This window comes from Lepidothrix coronata, unplaced genomic scaffold, assembly GCF_001604755.1.
Source record: "Lepidothrix coronata isolate B3197 unplaced genomic scaffold, Lepidothrix_coronata-1.0 Scaffold212, whole genome shotgun sequence".
NCBI classification, from domain to species: Eukaryota; Metazoa; Chordata; class Aves; order Passeriformes; family Pipridae; genus Lepidothrix; species Lepidothrix coronata.
In genome coordinates, this window is record NW_016690392.1 from 789,378 (window position 1) to 808,485 (window position 19,108).

Genomic DNA, 19,108 nt, shown 5'->3' on the forward strand with positions numbered 1-19,108 from the left:
TGGAGCCCCGCACGGCGGCCCGGGGGCGGCGGGCGGCACCGCCTGGCCGGCCGGGGGGCGCGCCAGCCCCTGCGCGCCCCGCACCGCGGCCCGGCCCGCCGAGGTAAGCACCGAGCGGCCCCCGGCCCGCCCGGCCCCGCGGCGGGGACCCCCCGCGCCCCGCTCCGCTCCGCTCCGCTCCGCCCGCCGCCGCGTCGCCATTTTGCCGCTCTCTCTTCCCCTCCCGGAGCGCGGCCCGGCCGGGCCCGGCCCTCCCGTCCCTCTCCGTGTCGGCCCCGCTGGGCCCGGCCCGCGGGGGAGCCCCGGCCGCCTCCCGGGGATGGGGCGCGGGCCCGGGGGGTGACAGGCCCGGGCAGTCGTGACAGCGGGGAGGGGCTGTGAGGGGACGCGGGTGGCACGGCCGGGGCGGGAGGTGACAGGACAGAGGTCCCCGCGCCCCGGAGGTGACAGCGGCGCCGGGCAGAGCTCCCCGCGCCCCGGAGGTGACAGCGGCGCCGGGCAGAGCTCCTCACGCCCACTGACCCCCGGACAGGGGACACCCCGGTCCCCCCAGGCACGGCGAGGGTTCATTGTCTGCCAGGCACGTGCGGGTTCTTTTCCCTTCGTGTCAGTGCCCGGGGACACGGAGGAGACGGATGGGATAACGTGCCTCGAACAGAAACTTTATACGCTCAAAAAGCCTCGTCTGCGCCTGGTCACAGCCATGTGCGGCAGGAGCGGAGGCTGTGGGTGAGGCGATTGCCTCCTGGAGAGCCTCAGGGTGTCAGTCGGTGTAGGTGATGGGGATGGGATGCTCCGTGTCCCTCCGGAGCTGCCCGGCCGTCAGCCGTGCCCAGGAAGGCAGCGGCTGGCAGGGCTTCACCTGCCACGTGCTTTCCTCCCGGGGAAACCTCCAGCAAGGGTGATTGCGCTCCCTCCCTAGGAAGCCTCTCCCACCGCTTCCTTGTCTTTGTTCCCTGGAAGTTTTTCCCAGCGACTCCAGTTCTGCCTGGAGTTCATGGGAGAGAGCACGGCTCCTCTGACAGCAACAGGAATGGCAGTGCCCTTTGGCATCCGTTGTCTGCGCTGGCCTCATTGCGTCTCTGCTGGCACATGGCTTGTGCCGGGGCAGCAGCTTTCTTGCATTTTGGCATTCCCGGCACTGGAACTGTTGGTAAATTATTGATGATAAGTGGAGTGGACCGATGGGTGACCAGGCGGTTGGTGCATGACACGGTGCCTCTGTGGGGATGGGACTGGGGCGGGAGTCCCAGCAGGAGAACTTGCGGTCAGGACTCGTGGGTGATGTTCCCCCTGGCAGCCATAAGGATGTCGTGGGACTGTGAGAGGATCACAGCCGTCCCTGGCTGCGTGCATGCTCCTGTGGGCCTGATCCAAAGGCAGGCATTTCTGCATGGAATTATTTCCGCTTTCCCGCTTTATGCCCAATTTTCAGGCTGTGCCCAGCCCTCAAAGCCTGACAGCTCTGCAGGAGGGATTTGTCACAGTGGGAAAAAGCCTGTTGGGACTGCCACTGGCTGGGATGTGGCTGTCCCTTGTCACATCCCACAGAGAAGCTCATGGCCGTGCCGGCCAGGCTGGGCTGCTGGTGGCTTTGGAACAGTGCCTTTGGTTCCCAGACTCCACTCCCCCTTCCCACAGCCATGGGTTTCCTCCTCACCCTTGCTCCTAGCAGTGCCAACTTGACCTCTACTCATCCTGCGCTGGCTTCTGTGTTGATAGACGTTTTTTTATGTGGAGCTGGATTGGGATGCTTCAAAAATATTGCCACAAACTTCTAAAAAGTTACCTAAAAAGAGCTGGAGGCTTCGTAAGATGCTACCAGTCCCAACCTTCCCACACCATATCCCAGCCCTGCTAATGGCTAGGATGTGCCAATACCTTCTCTTCCCATTACCAGCAAAAGGGTTCTCACTTTTGGTGAGAAAAACCTTAAGGAAAGCGTGGAAGGGCACAGGCTGTTGCCCATTTTGGTGTGTGTTACTCAAAAATGAGTGAGAAGTTTGGATATTACAAAAAAACCCACAATGGCTTTTGCTGATTTTTGCTCTCTTGCTCTGGGACAATTCCTCTGCGATCCCTGGGGTTGTATCGGTGACCGAGGAGCAGAGTTTGACTCTTGCTAAATGGTTTATAGGATTTTTATCTTTCATTTAATCAAAAACCAAGAAGGGGAAAAATTCAAGGAAGTATTTGGTGTGGAAAAACAAAATATTCAGAACCCCTTAAGCTGGACAGAGAGGGTCTCTTTGAGGGGATGGATGTTTTAAGGGGAATGAGAAGCGTCCAGCTGCTGGAGCTGGGCTGAGCTGGGCACTTTGGACATTTTGGGAAGGGAGTGTTGGTGTGATGCTCAGTGGTGTGTGGTGCCACAGGGTGTTTGGGGTGCAGGAGGTGGGCCGTCAGCAGGGTCTGCCCTGCCTGTCACATCTTACATGTCACCTTGAGCTGCCCAGCAAGGTGGGCACAGAGGTTTTGTGCTCCGTCCCCCACTGCATTTTGGCACTAGGATAAAGGTGTCCCTGGATGCATAAAGTTTCAGCTGTGCAGGTTTCCCCTCGGTTTTCACCTGTTTTGAGCACAGAGATCTTGTCTTCAGCTTTCAGTTCTCTGGTCTTTTGTGAGTCTCTTTTTTTCCCCTGTTTTCTTTGAGCAACTTGATTAAGGATTGCTTAGAGGTGCCAGGAGGCAGCATGGGAAGGAAGGGGACTGGCATGTTTATCCCTGGAGAACTGGGGACAGTAGCAGTGCCGACATTAGTAGGAGTGGAGCAACGATTTGGGAAGGGGCTGCAGGGAACCCTCTCTTTGCCTGCTCCAGGAAGGAGCCGCTGGCAGTCAGGCTGCAGCTCCTTCCCAGCTCTCCCACTGAAAGAGCCCAAATTAGCTGAATCAACGATGCCCATGTTCAGCACCAAATGCCACAGAACCTGTTGCCAAGGCTGGAATTTCTCACTTGATCGGATTAACCTTTGTGTCCATGCAACCAACCACATACGTGTCACCAGCTGAGCTTTTGCCAGTTCTCTTCTCAGAGCATGTGGGATGCGTGCGATGTGCAGTCCCTGATCCCACACAGAAAGTCCCTGGGGGCACCTCAGAAAGAGCTGCTGGACCCTCATGTCCCACTTGTTGGTGGCATGGCTGGCAATCTGGCTATGCAGGAGATGCTCCCCTATTCCTCTGGGCATGAGAACAGGTGGAATGAGTCTGGATGCTCTGGGAATCAACTCTGTTAAATGACGCTGAACATGATCTTGTGGGAGGAACTGGGAGTGACGACTCAAATCCATGTTTTGAAAAAGCCTGTGGGTGAGCATCAGCATCACGTCCCAGCCAGGGTATCAAGGCTGTAGCGGTCTGGGCAATCGCTTCCCAAGGAGCTGATGCTCTCATTGTGAAGGTGTGGAGAACTTCTTTCCCCCAAATCCTTATGTGGCATCTCCCAGTGCAGCCCCCATCCTCTGACATGTCTTTGCTTGTGCTGTCAGGAAGGGAAGAAAGAACTTGAAGCCGGAGACAAAGGCAGTCATTCCGTGGGCTTCTTCCTGGCACCACCAAACGGAGGGGTGTCTTGCTGCCACTTCCTTCAGGAGCGAGAGTGGGCCTTCTGCGATAATTCCTGATGTTCATTATTTATAGAGAAGCCAAATTGAATTATTAATACAGAAAATTCAGATAACATTAACAATTCTCAGTTTATAACGGTTTCCCATTAATAAGGAAAATTGGAAATTTATCACTACATCTGTTCATTAAAACTCACTATTTTTTTTTTTTTTTGCTTTTGGTGTCTTAAATGAAAGCAGAGAAATAAACGAAGAGGGAAGGCCATTTATTCACTACTTCTCTGGGCAAAGTCAGCCCATAATTTTTAATAAAGTCTTTGCTGTTGTACGTGGAGGGGAAGCCAGGCTGTAATGAAAGCAGCTTTCCAGCCATGTCTGTGGCGTTCCTTGACCGTAGAACAAATACTCAGAAGCACGTCTCATTTCTTCTCTTTGTGGGAATCTTCAAGCTGCGTGATAGTTTGCTTGTTTCCCTCCCTCCCCAGCAGCTCTCCTTGCTTTCACCATGTGTTGTTCCCGGCTCCGAGCAGTGAATTTTAACGCCTCCCCTGCTTCTTTCAGAGATGGCGGATTCCTATACCTGCAAAGGTGGAAGGAAAGCTGCAGGCTCTAACAAACCTGCTGCCAGCAAAGAAAGCAGGACAGAGACAAGGATAAACCCGCCAGCAGAGCTGCCCAAGCTGGGTAAGGAACTGGTTTGTGCTTTCTATGGAGGCAGATGGGGCGGAGGGGATGAGCCCAGTGGCAGGGGTTGGGAAGTGGCTGCCAAAACAAGGGGGTGTGGATGCACTGGGTCTTGGGGTGTCTCTTTCTCACTTTGACCCACCAGCAAGAGCTGTGCTGGCCAAAAAAGCCCCAGGTCCTGGGATCTGCAGGGAGCTGGTCCTTGGGAGCGGGAGAGGAGGGATGGAGGTGGTCTCTCCCTTCGGAGAGGCGTGTGTCTGGCTTAACGAGATGGGTGTCTCACCGCCTATTTATCGTGTTGGTAGCTAAGTGTTACATCAAAGGATGGAAAGGCTTAAATGAGTTCAGACCATCTGCTGCCTCCCGTGTCGCGGCCCCCGGGATGGAGGCTTGCGAGCGTATGAGCCCCGGGGGACCCTCACGCTAAGGGCTGTCACGCTGATGGATGGCTGATTTCTCTATCCAGGAATCTCCAGGCTCAAGGAGATTTTTTTTTCTTCTGTCTGTTTATTCTGGGCAGATCCCCTCTGCAAGAGGCTCTCACTGCCTTTACCTTGCTAACAGCAGCCCCAGACACCGAGGGGTGCCTGCACCGCAGGAGAGGGTTGGACCCCAATGATGTATCTCAGACCATGCTCCCAGAATCAGTGGCCTTGTGGGGAAATGCATGTGCCCTAAATGTTTTCCAGATGCCACTCTTACCTTGAGGGGATTGAAGCCATAATTACTAGCAGAGGAGGATAATTTATTGCTAAGGGGAATGAACTCCAGCTGTCCGCAGCGTGAACGCGCCTGTGTTCAGGAGAGCGTTTTTCCCTGCACCACATCTTATCAGCACTTCAGTTGCAGAGGAGCTGGCCTTGCCTTCCAAAGGGGAATCTCCATCCTTGCCAGGGCAGGGAGTGGCAGCCCAGAGCTGAGGGCTGGGCACCAGGATTGCCAGGACAGCAGCTCCTCCAGCACGGCTGGTGATGTGTGCTCCGTCTGTTTGCAGAAAATGCGACCAGTGACAAAACTGAAGGCAGGAAGAAAGGACGACCCAAGGCCGAGAATCAGGCACTGAAAGACATCCCTGTAAGACCCCTCCCCTCCCCAGTGCCCCTCCCTGCTTCGCTCCCTCTGACTTGCCCTGCACCGCATGCTCCAGCCAGCCCCACTCTGGGGTTAAACCTGCCTTCCCGGTGGTTTAATCTTCAGAGCAGCCTTGTCTTGGGCTGAGCAAGATCTTGTCCCCTCAACGCCTCCATGCAGGCATCCTCCGAAACACTGGTTAGGGAATGGTACTTCCCTCCAGCCTCACCTTCCCAGGGCCATGCCCAGATGAGCCACATCCTGTCACAACCGTGTCAGATTTGGCTAATGATCCAACAGCAATGGCAAAGGGGTGATTTATTCCCTGCAGGGTTGTGCAGTTTAATTCCTGCCCGTTAGCATGGACAACACACAGAGCAGTTTGTCATGAGAGCACGGGCATGGGGTGATTTACAGACTAGATGAAATGTGGGGTGATTAAATCACCCGGGCGACTTCAGGCCTGATTTATTCCCCAGCCTGGCAGGGAGTGTGTGTGTGCTCTGGGAGGCACAGCAAGGTAAATCCCTGGGAGGAATAATTAGCCTGTAGAGCCTGCAGCATCTATCCCAGCACCTCTCACTGGGAGCATCGCTGCACTGAAACACACCCCTGGGTCCACTTTGTGGCTGTGTTGTGGGAAGGGATTGGATGTGAGTGGTCAGAGGTCCCATGTGCCCTCCAGGCCCCCTTGGGGTACACTGGTACACAGCTGGGCACACGGTGCTCTGAACTCAGCTGTCTCTTGTCTCTCCTGTTCCCAGCTCCCCCTGATGAATCAGTGGAAGGATGAATTCAAAGCCCACTCCAGGGTGAAATGTCCCAATTCAGGCTGCTGGCTGGAGTTCCCCAGCATTTATGGCTTGAAGTACCACTATCAGCGCTGCCAAGGGGTAAGCAGACCAGAGAACTGCCTGTCCTTTCCAGTGGCCAGCTCTTCCATTACCATCTGCAGGCCAAAGCCACTCTCAGGCCTTAAAACCCAGGAGAAACGTGAGGTTAAAATGGGGAAATGGGGAGGGCAGAGATGGGCCAGGAGCAGTTCGTGAGGTATGTACAAGAAGGACTGGGGTCCCTGTGGCTCAGCGTGAGGTCTGGCCCAGGGGGACTGTTGACCCTTGATAACTGTTTGGAGGGGCAGAAGGGTATTACACAGGGTTTGTGTTCGTGTCCATGCCAGAAAAAGCCTGTCTCTTTTATGATCTAGCATCCGTGCTTACCTACCTCTCCCTGCTCTGCGCAGGGTGCGATCTCGGAGAAGCTGACCTACTCATGCTCGTACTGTGAAGCTGCCTTCACCTCCAAAACCCAGCTGGAAAAGCATCGGCTCTGGAATCACTTGGACCGGCCAGTGCCAACCAGCAAAGCAGAAAACAAAGTGCCCAAGGCCATTGGGAAGAGCAGTGGAAAGAAAAGGTGCCGGGCTGTGGCTGGGCTGCATGGCAGTGGCATAGGGATGGCTGGGAGAAGGGGAACGTGCCTGCCTCCATTCCTATGGCCTGGGCTGGAGAGGGGGGAGAGGTCTCAGGACACTTGTCTAACGACCCCTCTTTAAACAAGCCCTCTGTGCTTTGCCCTAGAGCTGCTGAGAGTTCAGCTTGCCCCACCATCCATCCCAAACAGCCAAAGACGGAAAAAGCTGTGGCCCAGGAGCACACGGAGAATGGCGAGTGCCTGGCGGAGAGCCGGGAGAGCAAGGAGTTCCAGATCGCAGCGGCCGAGGCGATGGCGGCCGCCACCCCCACGGCCAAGTCCTCGAGCGGGAAGGACGCCGGGCAGCAGCGGGGCAGCCAGGCCTCGCTGCAGGAGGAAGACCCCGAGAGGATGAAGCACAGTAAGATTAGAGCCCGGGGCTACGCTGGCTCAGGAGCCCAAAGAAGTGTCCCACAGGAAGGGGCTCTGCTCCTGCCAACACTGCTGCAAGTGCCTCTCTGAATCCAAGAGAGATCCAAGTCTTGATTTAACATCCTGATAGTTTCCCCTCACCTCAGCCCCAGTTTCCTGCAGTTTTACTGGGAGTTGAAACCTGGTTGTAGCTGTGGTAGAGATTATTCCTATAGGACCTGTGAGACTGGAAATGGATTGGATTCCTGGCCACGTAGCAAGCTGCCATGTCAGCCTGTCTATCTTCACTGAGTGTGGCAGGTTAAAGCAGGATGGTTCGGATAAACCCATTTTCCTTGAAGGATTGGAACAGCATGAGCAAGCTCATTCTGTCCGTGGCCACTGCAGAGCTGGCAGACAGGGCCATGGTTGTTCCCATCACGGCATGGGGTTCCAGTGCTTGCAGCACCAAAGCAAACCACCACAGCCACTGTGGCTGCTGAGGTGTGGAAACTGTGTGGCTTTCAGCACTAGACAGAGCCACCACTTCCACTCATTGAACTAACCCTAAATAACACATTTATCCTGGTTTTAGGGGGTGGGAAGCAGCAGCCTTTTGGCGTTTGGTGGGTGGGTGCTTCATCCTGATCCACTCCTGACACAGTGTGTGCTCACTCCATGCCCCAGAACTGATGAATCCCCCTGGCAGTACAGTTATTTGACCAAATCTCTCTCTCTGCTTCTCTCTTTTGAGTCAGGAAGGAAACAGAAAACTCCTAAGAAGTTTACGGGGGAGCAGCCGTCCATCTCGGGGACATTTGGACTGAAAGGTAATACAGGGACAACTCTGGTCAGCTGTAGGGTTGTACCTTCTCCCTGGGGCATTGCAGGGAAGCCCCTTCTCCAAGAACCCTCCCTGTGGTGGAGCCAGACGGAGCCTGAGGATATCACACTGGGAAAGCTGGTGCTTTCTACCATAAGAGTGTCATAAAGAGAGTGGAAGGCAGCAGCAGAGCTGGGACTGATAACAACCCTGTCTGCTCTGTTCTGGAGCCTGGCGCTAGGAAATGAGGCAAGAGAGAGGAAAGGATCCAGGAATGTTCAGCTGTAACACAAGAGTAACGAGCTGCTGACACAAGCGAGATATGAGAAACCGTTTCATCATCGTCCCACCATCCTGGGATGTCGCAGTGTTTCCAGTGGCATCGGGAAGGATTTCTGCTGTGTAGAAAGGCTGGTGACGCACCCACCCCTCAGACACCATCCCCACTGCTGGTCGCCCACATTGAAGGGAATGAATCCAAGAGAGAAGAGACGTGTGTTGCTGGGATGTCTTCTGAGAGGGAGCTCAGGAATTTGCTGCTGCAGCCTGACAAAGCAAGAGCTAGTGGGACTGTGGTCATACTCCATCGGGGCTGGGAAGGAGGGGGAAATCCTGGAGCATCCCTGGTACGAGAGCAACTGGATTTAGTCTGGCTATGAAATACGTTCAGTCGGGGAAATAAAAAGCGGATTTCCAGGCACTGTGGGAGGCAGCACCTTCCAGTACAAGGCACTCGGGGGAGAGGCACTAATGGCTTTGAAGGAATTAAACACCGACGAGCAGGCTGGATGTGGTCTCTGTGATTTCCTTTCCCCTGGCTCCTGGGAAGTCTGGGCTTGTTTCCCTTAACTTCCCCGCAGAGGCACTGCCATAGATTGAAACGTCTGCGGTAGGTTCCTGGAGAACAAGGTGCCTCCATGACCTGCTGCCTCAGGTGGAGAGCGAAGAAGGGGCATGTGTTCCCCTGTCCCCCTGTGTTAGATGTGACAGTCACTCCCCAAAGACAAGGGTGCCCCAGCCCATCATGGGGTGCTGTCTCCATTCAGACCCTGGGTTTTCAGGAGGATGTGGACCCTCGTGAGGCAAGTGTGGATCTGACCCTGGCACTCACCACATTGCCTCCAGCACCTTCTGTGGAAGCACAGGCACAGGGCTGCACTGCACATGGATTTGAGGGGGGTGGACCCCGGGGAGTTAAACAGCTTTTCCAGTGCAGAAGCATCAGCAGGAACATCACTTTTATATCCTGAATTTGCTGTTCTGGTTCCCCCCTTCAGTTTCTTGCAAAACACCCTATTCCCTCCTCCCTGGCCTGTCTGCCCGGCTAGAGGCCTCCTACCTCACTTTGCCATGGTGTTTCCATAATTCATAAACTGACTGGGTTGGGGGAAATGATGCTATTTATAAAACACCACGATCTGTGAGGATATTGCTTGTCATAATCATGGACCTGACCGTGCAGCCTTGGCAGACCTACAGCCAGCTCAGTGTCCCTGGGTTAGAGGTAGAGATTTTTTACCTGCTAAATGCAAGTTGCTCTGAAGGTATTAAAGCAAGTACTGAAGAAGCATCCTCTTTCTCTACAGGTCTTGTCAAAGCAGAGGACAAGGCAAAAGCCCATCGAGCCAAGAAGTTGGAGGGAAACACCAGTATGGAGGAGCTGAAAAAGAAATCTCCAGGAGTTGCTGTGAAGAAGGAAACTGCTGTGCACCTACCAGCAGGTGAGGCTGAAGGGTGCAAAGCACAGGCAGCAGCTTTGTGTGCAGCTTAGCTGCTTTCACGTGCTCTGCTCAGTCCCCACCTACACCTGCAGCTCATGGTCCCTGCACCCCTCCTGGCCCAGCGGGTTGTTTGCTAGGCCAGTTTTCTAGCAGGTTTGCCAGGAGAAGCAGCACAAAATCAGAAGTAGGAGCACACTTTTGAAGCGCAGCACAGATGTGGGAACGGCCACTGCTCCTAAAACATTAATGCAGGCACAGTTTATATCCTGAGGGGCACCTTACCTTCGCTTCGCTGCCAGGTCAGCGCGATGGAAGTGCTGGGAGTTGAGGGCCAAGTTCCAGCTGGTTGCAGTGTGACCACAGTTTGGGTCAGCATGTGGGATGATGGCATTTTTCTAACATCATCCCCATGAATGACACCAGTGCATAACTCTAGGAATGATTGCTCCTTCTCCGAGATGCAGCCTACATCCCAGGCACAGGTTGCTTGCTTTCCCTGGGAGCTCTGACAGCAGGAGGAACGCAGGATGTGCAAGATAAACACAGCTGCAGTGCCTTACACTGCTTTCAAATTCAAATAAACGACTCTCTGATCTCACAGCCGTGCAAGAGCATCCAAATAAACAGACTTGGTGGATTTTATTCAGCCCAGGCTTCCCTTGCTGGAAGCCCAGCGCTGTTCTGCTGAGAACGCGACGTGAACTCTGGACCTGGGAGCAGGTTTTGGCCTCATGAATCTCTTATTTTAAGCTTTTTTTAAGCTGGCCATAGTCATTCAAATAAACATATGCCTGGAAGCCAGCAGTCCCCTAGCTACCTCCATGTCTGCCGGGAAGAGGATTGCCAGGGAAGTTTTCCAGGCACACGTCCGGATGGAGCGGAGACGCTCACCTTTGTTTCGCTCCCGCTAATTGTTTCATTTGGCAGGGGGAAGTTATTGCAAGCAGGGCAAGATCAGGTGGCCGGGGGCATTATCCTTTTTTAACTCCCAGTGTGCAGGATACCAGCAGGGTTGGAAAGGTGAACCTCTTTTTCCCAGGTCAGCAGGTCTGGTAACTCCATGTGAAGTCACCCAGTGACCCAGTTTGCTCAGGCAGCTGCAGGAGTGTGGGGCAGGGAGAGCTTTTCAGCTTACCAAATCAAGGCTTAGACAGGGCAGTCCTCTGCCCAGCCAGCGTTACACCTCTCTCCTCTCCCTTTCCAGCAAACCCGGAGGACCAGTGGCAGCGGGAGATCAGCGAGAAGGGGGAAGTCTCCTGTCCAACCTGCAGTGTTATAACCAGGAAAACTATTGTGGGGCTCAAAAAGCACATGGATGTCTGCCAGAAAGTAAGGCCTTGCTTTATTCAAACACATGGATTTTGGAGAGGAACCGATGTGTACATGTGCCATTCATAAATCTGCATTGCTGCTCCTAAAACCAGTTCAGGGCTGTGTTTGATAGAACACTTGCTGGTCAAGTTCAGATTGCTGGCTCCCTTGCATCAATTCAGAGGGATTTGGGCACTGATTCTCAGCAATCCTGAATCCTTCTGTGGTCTGGGCCCCTGGCCCCAGTGTCTCTAGCAGAGTTAGGTATTTCTAGTAGCTAAACAAATAGTTTTAAGGCTGGAGGGATTGTTGGGATTGTCTCTAATCTGGCCTCCTCCAGAGCTCTGGCTGTGGGGTTTCACTGTGTGCTGTGCAGGCCAGATAAATTGTGGTTGCATGAGAGCACGTCTTGGGGAGACTCCGAGCCTGGATGTGCTCAGGCAGGCTGTCAGGATGCAGGAGTTCAGTAATGATACAGTGAAAAATTGTCTCTCTGCCACACCACCATCCATCAGAGCGCAGGATTACGTCTTCATCCGTCACCTGGTGCGGTGCAGAGCCGTCGCCACAGAAAGCCAACGTGGGATCGATGCCTCCTGCTTTGAAAATATGTGGCTGGGCTTTGATTCCACATTCATTTTCTGTAAATGCTTCCCCAGCCTTTGCTTCACTATTTATATAGCAGTGGGAGGCTGCTCTCCCTTTCAAACCCTGCACTAGATTGATGCTGGGCAGAATCCTGCCTGTTCTGATATGCTCCTGGCCTCAGCAGAGTGGGGATCTTGACTGTTGCTGGTCACACCTGCCCTGTGGAGCATCTCCCAAGCCAAGTTGGCTCCACGTGGGATGCATGGCTGGATGACCTGCCGAGCATGGCTCTGCTGGAGCAGTCAGTGGTGTCTTCCCTGCAAATAGACTGGCGGGTGTTCAGCCAAGGAATCAGGGCTCCAGCCCTTGGAGGGAGTGTTCTGTCACCCTCCTGGGAGGGACAGTCCTTGCCGGGGCTGGCTGTGCTGCTCAGGCAGCTGGGATGCTCTCAGAATCCCAGCCCAGGCAGGACAGTCCCCAAGCTTCAGGTGTGTAACCACAGGTCCAGCTTGAAGCATTCCATCCCTGAAATGAACCTGTGGCATGTCCTTAGTGAGGCCACGCTGCTACAGGCACATGTGATCCCCATCAGAAGCCACCCTGGAGTGCAGGCATCCTCTGGGCTTGCTCTCTGCTTTAATGACTGGTAATGGGGAAAGGATGTGCAGGATCCCAAACCTCTTATAAAAAATGAAAATTGGTTTATCCGTTTGTTGCTTGTCACCAAGCAGTGTCCACCTGTTTCCTTTGGTTTTGGAAAGGAAATAAAGGATGGGGAGGGTTGCAACATGCTTGGGCCTGAAAGAGACAAGGGCAGGTATATTCTCCTGGTGTCCTAGGTGGGAGGGCTTGTTGGAATGTGGACATGGCATGTGCTAAATTGTTGACCAGAAGAGTAAACCCCAAATTGACTGTCATTGGCATCTGATGGGTCAAGGAGCTGTTAGTGTCCACCTTGTTAGGATCAAGTGCTTGGGTCTGGAACAAGATTGACTGCTGGGAGCACAGGTACCAGTGAGTCACTCCCAGCTGGCTGCAGTGAGTTTATTCTTCATTTCCCCAGAGCTCCAGGATTAGGAGGGATTTGCAGCTCTATCTTCATTCTCTCTTCAGCTTTCAGTCCAGGCTTGTTTGAAGGGGAAGTGGTGAAGGTGAAGCACCAGGCGGGAGAAGCAGGAATGCCATCCAGACACTGGCTCCTTGTCATTCGCCTCCTCAGTCAGTAAATTCTGGTCCCTGCCCCAGCAAAAGTCAAGGTCTGTTCATGCAGTCTGCAAGTGCCCCTTGTAGCTCAGGGTGTGCAGATAATGCATCTCCCCAGGCACTCAAGAGGCCGAGTTGGGTCAAACAGCACAGCAGTATGAGGTAGGAAGGATTCTGCTCAGATTATGTCCATCATTTCATGCAGCCCAGGCACCCAGAAAGTGCACTGCACACCAGCATCTGTCTTAGTTAACAGGGCTGCAGAGCACAGTCCGCTGACATATTGGTAGATCAAAGCTTCTTCTCTTTCCTAACCCTTTAACAGGAAGACCAAGACACCAGGTCCAGATGTTTCCAGCCAGTGAGGCTTTAAATCTACATCCAAAGTGGAATGTTTTCCAAAAATTGGGGCATATGGGTTTGATAACAATATGCAGGACAACAGAGAGAAAGCTTGGACCTGCAGGAAGGGATGGGGAGGCTGCGTTGGCTGCTGGGTCCCACCACTGGGTACTGCTGCAGCAACAGCCACCCACAGGGTTATTCACAGGCAGCAGCAGCCCTTGGGAGGATGAAGGGTGGGCTGTGGCCTCCCTGGTGACATGTCTTTAATTCCTTCAGCTGCAGGATGCCTTGAAGTGTCAGCACTGCAAAAAGCAGTTCAAGTCTAAAGCTGGGCTGAATTACCACACCATGGCTGAACACGTCAGCAAGGTAGGGGAGGTGGGCTGTGCTTGTCTCGTGCCTTGTTTCTCCATGCAGATGCAGAAGATGAAGCCATTGGCAGTCCTATTTCCATGATCTTTGTAAAGGAGGCATCACAGCACCGTCTTTACAGCATTTCACATACTGCTCAGCCCAGACAGTGGCCTTCCCCCTTCCCTGCCAAGCAAAGCTTTCCCTTCCCCGGTAGTGAGTTAGGCTCATGTTGATTTTGATAAGTAGAGCAGAAGACTGAAAAAATAAAACAGGATTTCGGATCCCAGCATGGGGGAAGATTTGGTGAGTACGGTGAGGTGGATTTTGAGTGGCAAAGCTCTGCCTCCAAAGGCGTGCCCACAAATCTGGGACGGATGGGTTCTGCCTTGCACGAATCTCAAAATCTGGTCTTTAGCTCTCCACCATGCATGGGAGAAGCAGCCACAAAATTTATCATTAATAAAATTTTGCAGGCATCAGTTTAGATGCTGTTCTAAAAATCTGGTCGTGTGCATCTCCGGGATACCAGGGCAAGGCATAACCACATATTTACATGTCCCATGCTTACCAGTTGTGACTTGTCTTTTACCTGTGCCTTAATCTCCTGCTCTTCAGTTTGGCTGGTGAATCCTCCATGCAGGAACTGCTCCTGGGTTTCTCAGCTGACCCTTTGGGTGTAAACACAGGAAAAGCAGGAGCAGATCCACCACATAACAGCAAAGCAGTGGAAGATCCAGCTCTCCTCAGGAGAGGTTCCCTCCGGCCCAGGGCAGCTCCTGAGAGGCAGGGGTTTACCACCCACTCCTGGCACAGAGGACATGAATAAATGGTTGACTCTGTTGCTTCTGTTACTTCCTTGTTTCCAGCCTGTTCCTGTGGAAACCGCTGGACTTGGTGAACAGGAAGAGCGGGAAAGGCTGAGGAAAGTGCTAAAGCAGATGGGAAAACTGAAATGCCCCAATGAGGTACGAGAAAGATTCCTGTTTCTCGTTCTATGAGAAGGTGGAAGGAGTGAGTCCTGTGCAGAGGGGGACGTGGCATTCTCCAGAGGGACATGCACTCTCCAGGCATCCCTTGGCACGCACTCGACACGCGCTTGACATTTCCCCCTTAGCTCAGCCATGCCAGTCCCCATCCCCCTGGCTCTGTGTGCTCTGGCGACAGGCCAGCCTGGCAGGAGGGTGGGCACAGGGCAGGCTGAGGAGCACTGGAGAGCAGGCTCTGCCTCCTGAAGTCAGGAAGGGGCACAGCCGGCACTGTCCCGGGCACAGCATAAAACCAAAGCAAACCACACCAAAACAGTGCCGAGCTGGTTGCAGACAAGTCACGAGCAGGTAAGGGGGGGTGTGTGGCAGAGGTTTGTCCCGTGGATGCTTTACTCTCCATGCAGGTAGTGCCTCCTCAATGCCTTCCCCTCCCGCTGCCCACCATGTGTCTGTCTGGAGAGCTCTGTCCATGTGGTGGGGGCAGGGAGTGCCAGGGGCAGAGGCTGCTTCCCCCGTCCCTCCAGGGCACTGTTATGTGTCTTTGGGGATTGTCAAATCCCCCATCACTCGGATGGGATGGGTTGGTGAATCCACTCTGCGGAGTGGGCTCCTCAGGAATATTCCTTCCTGGAGCAACAGCATCCCAACCTTTCGGAAATGGGCACATGAAGCCCCAGCCCTCCTTAAGCTTTCCCTTCTCCCCATCTCCATAGGGCTGCGTGGCCAACTTCTCCAGCCTGATGGGTTACCAGTACCACCAGAAGCGGTGTGGGAAGCAGCTCACTGAGGCCGACAAGCCTGTTTTCAGCTGTCCACACTGCAGCAAGAAGTACAAATCCAAGGCTGGCCACGACTACCATGTGCGGTCAGAACACACGGCCTCGGTGAGCCCCCCGGATGCTTCCGCAGCCCGAGGAGCCGGGCCACCTCCCCCTGGGGGGGACTGCAGAGCTGCTGTGGAGCCCGTGGGCAGGACAGAGCCGGGCAGGGCCGGGCCAGGCAAGGCAGGTGCAGACGTCGGGCTGATGTTGTTTTGTCCCTCACATCACCACACACGTGTTGTACCCTGCGATGTTGGGGGGAACAGGCTGGAGGCCCCTCTGCCCCTCCAAAAAGGCAGGATGCTGTGTTTACAGGAGCAGAGCAATCGTCAGTGTTCTCTTTCCCCAGTGCCCACTGGGCTGTGCTCCAGCCCACCCTGCATCCGTGCTCTGCAGGGGAAAAAAACAGAGCTCAGGCCACTCCCTCACAAGCACCAGCTGCTTGCCAGCGCTGGGGTGGCAGGATCTGTCCCTGGGGAGCATCCCTTTCTGTTCTGTTGATCCCTCCTGACAGTGCATCCAACGCTAATCACTTCCTAACTCTAATAACTGGAGACATTTACACACGCGGGACACAGTGGGTCTGTCTCCTGGCTGGCTGCTGGGCTGAGGGGGTGGGTGCTCCCTTCATTCCAGTGCTCTGGCACAGAGCCACAAAGCAGGTCTGGAAACACACAGCCCAAATCCCAGCATCCCCATCCTGGGGCCGGAGAGCTCGCCTGTTCTCTTGTCATGCCCTTCCTGACTCTGTCTCTCTTGCAGCCTCCGGAGGAGCCAGAGGTGAAGCAGGAGCCTGCTCCCATAGAAGATTTCGAGAGGACCCCGAGCGGCCGCATCCGTCGGACGTCGGCCCAGGTAGCCGTCTTTCACCTCCAGGAGATAGCAGAGGATGAGCTCGCCAGGGATTGGACCAAGCGGAGGATGAAAGATGACCTGGTGCCTGAAACGAAGCGGGTGAGCAGCCTTTAGTTCTCCTTTTGTTTGTACACAGAGATCCCAGGATGCTAGCCTGGCCCCAGCTGCACATGGAGATCCTGGGATGATTGCCTGGCCCCAGCTGTACACAGAGATCCCAGGATGATTGCCTGGCCCCAGATGGCTGAGGGCTCACGTGTCTCCCTTGCTGTGTCTTAAATTAATTAGCTGTGATGGCAGATTTATTGCTGAAGAGCCCACCCAGCGCAGGCTGAGCCCCTGTGGTCTGGAGGCTCCCAGCTGCAGACAGCTTTGTCCTTTCCCACTGGGTGGAATGGAGCAAAGGGTGGTGCTTTGGGGAGAAATCAGAGTCCAGCCCAGAGGATGTTGTTTGTGGAGCAGGGTCAGTTCTGGTCCGTGCTGGCAGCCAAGAGGAGCATGCGAAGAGAGCAGAGATCGAACCTGAAATGCTCTTGCACTGTCAGAGAGCAAAGATGCTCCAGGCAGAATTCCCTCCCTTCATGTCTCTTCCTTAACTTCTGGGAGATGCTTTTCTGGAGGTAAAGGGCCTGCAGCATCCCAGAGCAGTGCTGCTGTGAGCAGAGGAAGGTGGAGAGTGGAGGCAGGGCTGAGCTGAGCTCCAGCAGCGATGCACTCGTGGCCCGATGCTGTGGGGTCTACATGGGGCTCCAGGAGGTTTGAGCTTTGTGTAGGCATTGGTTAAACCAAACCTCCCTCGTGGCTATAGGAAGAAGTGATTATTCCTGGGAGCATCCCAAAGCTGAAATTCCCTCCAGGTGCACTCCTTCTGGACTGTAAAAGGAATGAAACAGCAGCAAATCGTAAGCCTTTTCAGTGTAAGAGAGGAAAAAAGAGAGGGAACCGGAGTATTTTCGTCTGCCAGAACTCAATGCAGAGCCATCCCGCAAGTCTCTGTTTGAGCTGCAGCCTGTTTCCTGAGCAGGCAACTCTGCAGTTGGGTGCCAGGTCTATTCCTTGCTCTGAACAGTTGGGTATCTCTTGTCCAGAGCTCCAAAATTCGTGCTGGGCAGAATATTGGGCCCATTGCAAAGATGGGAGTGAGGATCAGAGGGCATCAGGAGAACGTAGTCCTGCAGAGACCCAGAGGAGCTCAGCCTGGCTCAGATCCCAGTCTGCACGTGGCAGGCAGCTGGAAAACCAGCACAGAAACAAACCAGCAGCTTCTTTACCCACCTTGGCATCCTGGTGAGGCACTGGCACAGAAGGGGATCCAGCCACAATGCTGCCACAGAGCAGAGCTGGGGGTTCGAGGGCCAGAACTGGTTGCAAAGTTTTTATTTCCCCACTGCTTGGTGTTGCCATTGTTGGTTTCCAGATGACTTCAGCTGCAATGCATTTGTAACATAAAAAAATCAAGCCCAAAGTAGCTGTTTCATTTCAAATACTGCATGAGGAGAGGTGTGCTGCTCTCTTCTCCCCCCTCCAGCCTCAGCTCTTTTGTTCCTCTCTTTCCTTTTGGAATTGCTTCCCTTACTCATGACTTTGGATATTTTCTGTTTGAATTGAAGGAGCAGGCAGGACCCCAGGCCTGGACAAGGGACACATGTTCAGGCTGACATACAAAGGCATCGTAAAGGTCTCAGCACTGCTGTAATTGCTCCATGAAATGCTGGTGGGGTTTTTTTATGAGACATCTCTTGTGTTCAGAGTCTAATTGTTTGAGTTTAACTGAGCCCCATCTTGGTGCTAAAAAGCAAGGAATTGCTGTGAGGTTGGCAGAAGCAGTTTTGCATTGAGGATGGGCAAGGGGGGAATTGGATCAGCTCCCAGGTGACAAAACAAGGATCGGGACCTCAGGCCCTGCATGAAATCCTCCGTGGATTTTGGAGGAAATCAGTGCAGTGGGTGAATACATACGTAGCTGTGTGTGTGCCTGTGGGTACATCTTGCAGTGGCTGTCACGTTCCCTTGACAACACTCCATAATCTGCTCAGTCTATGACATTTTTTCTCGACGAGCAGTGCTGGAAGGAGGTGGGAGGCAGGTTCTGCCTGGGGAGGATGGTGGGAACTTGCTGACTTCAGCACACTCTGTGTTGCTCTGCTGAGCCGTCTCGCATTGCTCAGGACCCCTCTGGGTTTACAAGTTGCTTCAGTTCAGGGCGTGGAGAAAACCTCCCAGCTGTGAGCGCTTCAAACATGCCACCAAGTGCCCAGTCTGACCCTGTTACAGCCCCGAACAGCCCTTCCCTCAGAAGTGCCTTCAGCTGTGCTGGCAGGACAGCCCTGTGCCATGTGGGAGGCTTAGAGCAGCAGGCAGTGTCCCCATGTCCCCATGCCACGCCCCACCGAGCGTGTGTGGTGTCTGTCCCCAAGGGAGCTGACAGCCCACAGCCACCGGAGCAGCAGGAAGAAAAACACCAGTTCACCGTGACCAGCGTGGCAGGACTGATGGGAAATGGTGGAATTCCCAGAAGAGCCGCCACATCACCACCTCTTCTTCCCTCTGAGCCTTACCCAGCCATTGGGAGTATGCTGCTGTGTCTGCAGCCCCCCTCAGTGGACCTGGAGAGAGGTGGAAAGTCAGGGATTGGCAGCAGATTTCAGCTGCTCCTGCCTCTTGTCAGCAAGCCCTGGGGATTTCCGGGATTCCTGAGGGACGGATGAGTCCCAGCTCTGATCTGTAACCAGTGGTAGATGGATACACCCAAACGATGCAGCTCCATCCCTGAACTCTTTGAGTTCCACACCAGCGGTCCCAGCAGTCAACATGGGTTCCAAGGAAGCTGATGAAGAAAACCACCCCTCCTCTCCATCCCTTCTCCAGGCAGCAAAACTTTTTCCCAGGGGAAGGCACAGCTCCTCAGCAAGCCGATGGGATACAGAGGTTTGCAGCCTTCAGCAGGCACAGCC

At 54.2% G+C, this 19,108-nt stretch overlaps 1 protein-coding gene across 2 annotated transcripts in view; it reads left to right on the plus strand.

The window, feature by feature from the left end:
- Positions 1-7: 7 nt before the first annotated feature.
- ZNF512B (zinc finger protein 512B) overlaps positions 8-19,108 on the plus strand; it is a 30,018-nt gene continuing 10,917 nt past the window's right edge. The window contains exons 1-13 of one of the 2 annotated variants that reach the window (XM_017833242.1): positions 8-103; positions 4,130-4,252; positions 5,247-5,326; positions 6,088-6,216; positions 6,567-6,739; positions 6,904-7,157; positions 7,906-7,977; positions 9,557-9,691; positions 10,896-11,020; positions 13,415-13,507; positions 14,359-14,457; positions 15,192-15,482; positions 16,062-16,253. In XM_017833242.1, the coding sequence (XP_017688731.1) occupies positions 4,132-4,252; positions 5,247-5,326; positions 6,088-6,216; positions 6,567-6,739; positions 6,904-7,157; positions 7,906-7,977; positions 9,557-9,691; positions 10,896-11,020; positions 13,415-13,507; positions 14,359-14,457; positions 15,192-15,482; positions 16,062-16,253 (1,764 nt within the window). In that variant the 5' untranslated portion in view covers positions 8-103; positions 4,130-4,131. The remainder of the gene's footprint in view (positions 104-4,129; positions 4,253-5,246; positions 5,327-6,087; positions 6,217-6,566; positions 6,740-6,903; positions 7,158-7,905; positions 7,978-9,556; positions 9,692-10,895; positions 11,021-13,414; positions 13,508-14,358; positions 14,458-15,191; positions 15,483-16,061; positions 16,254-19,108) is intronic. The other variant, XM_017833243.1, reaches the window with a different exon arrangement.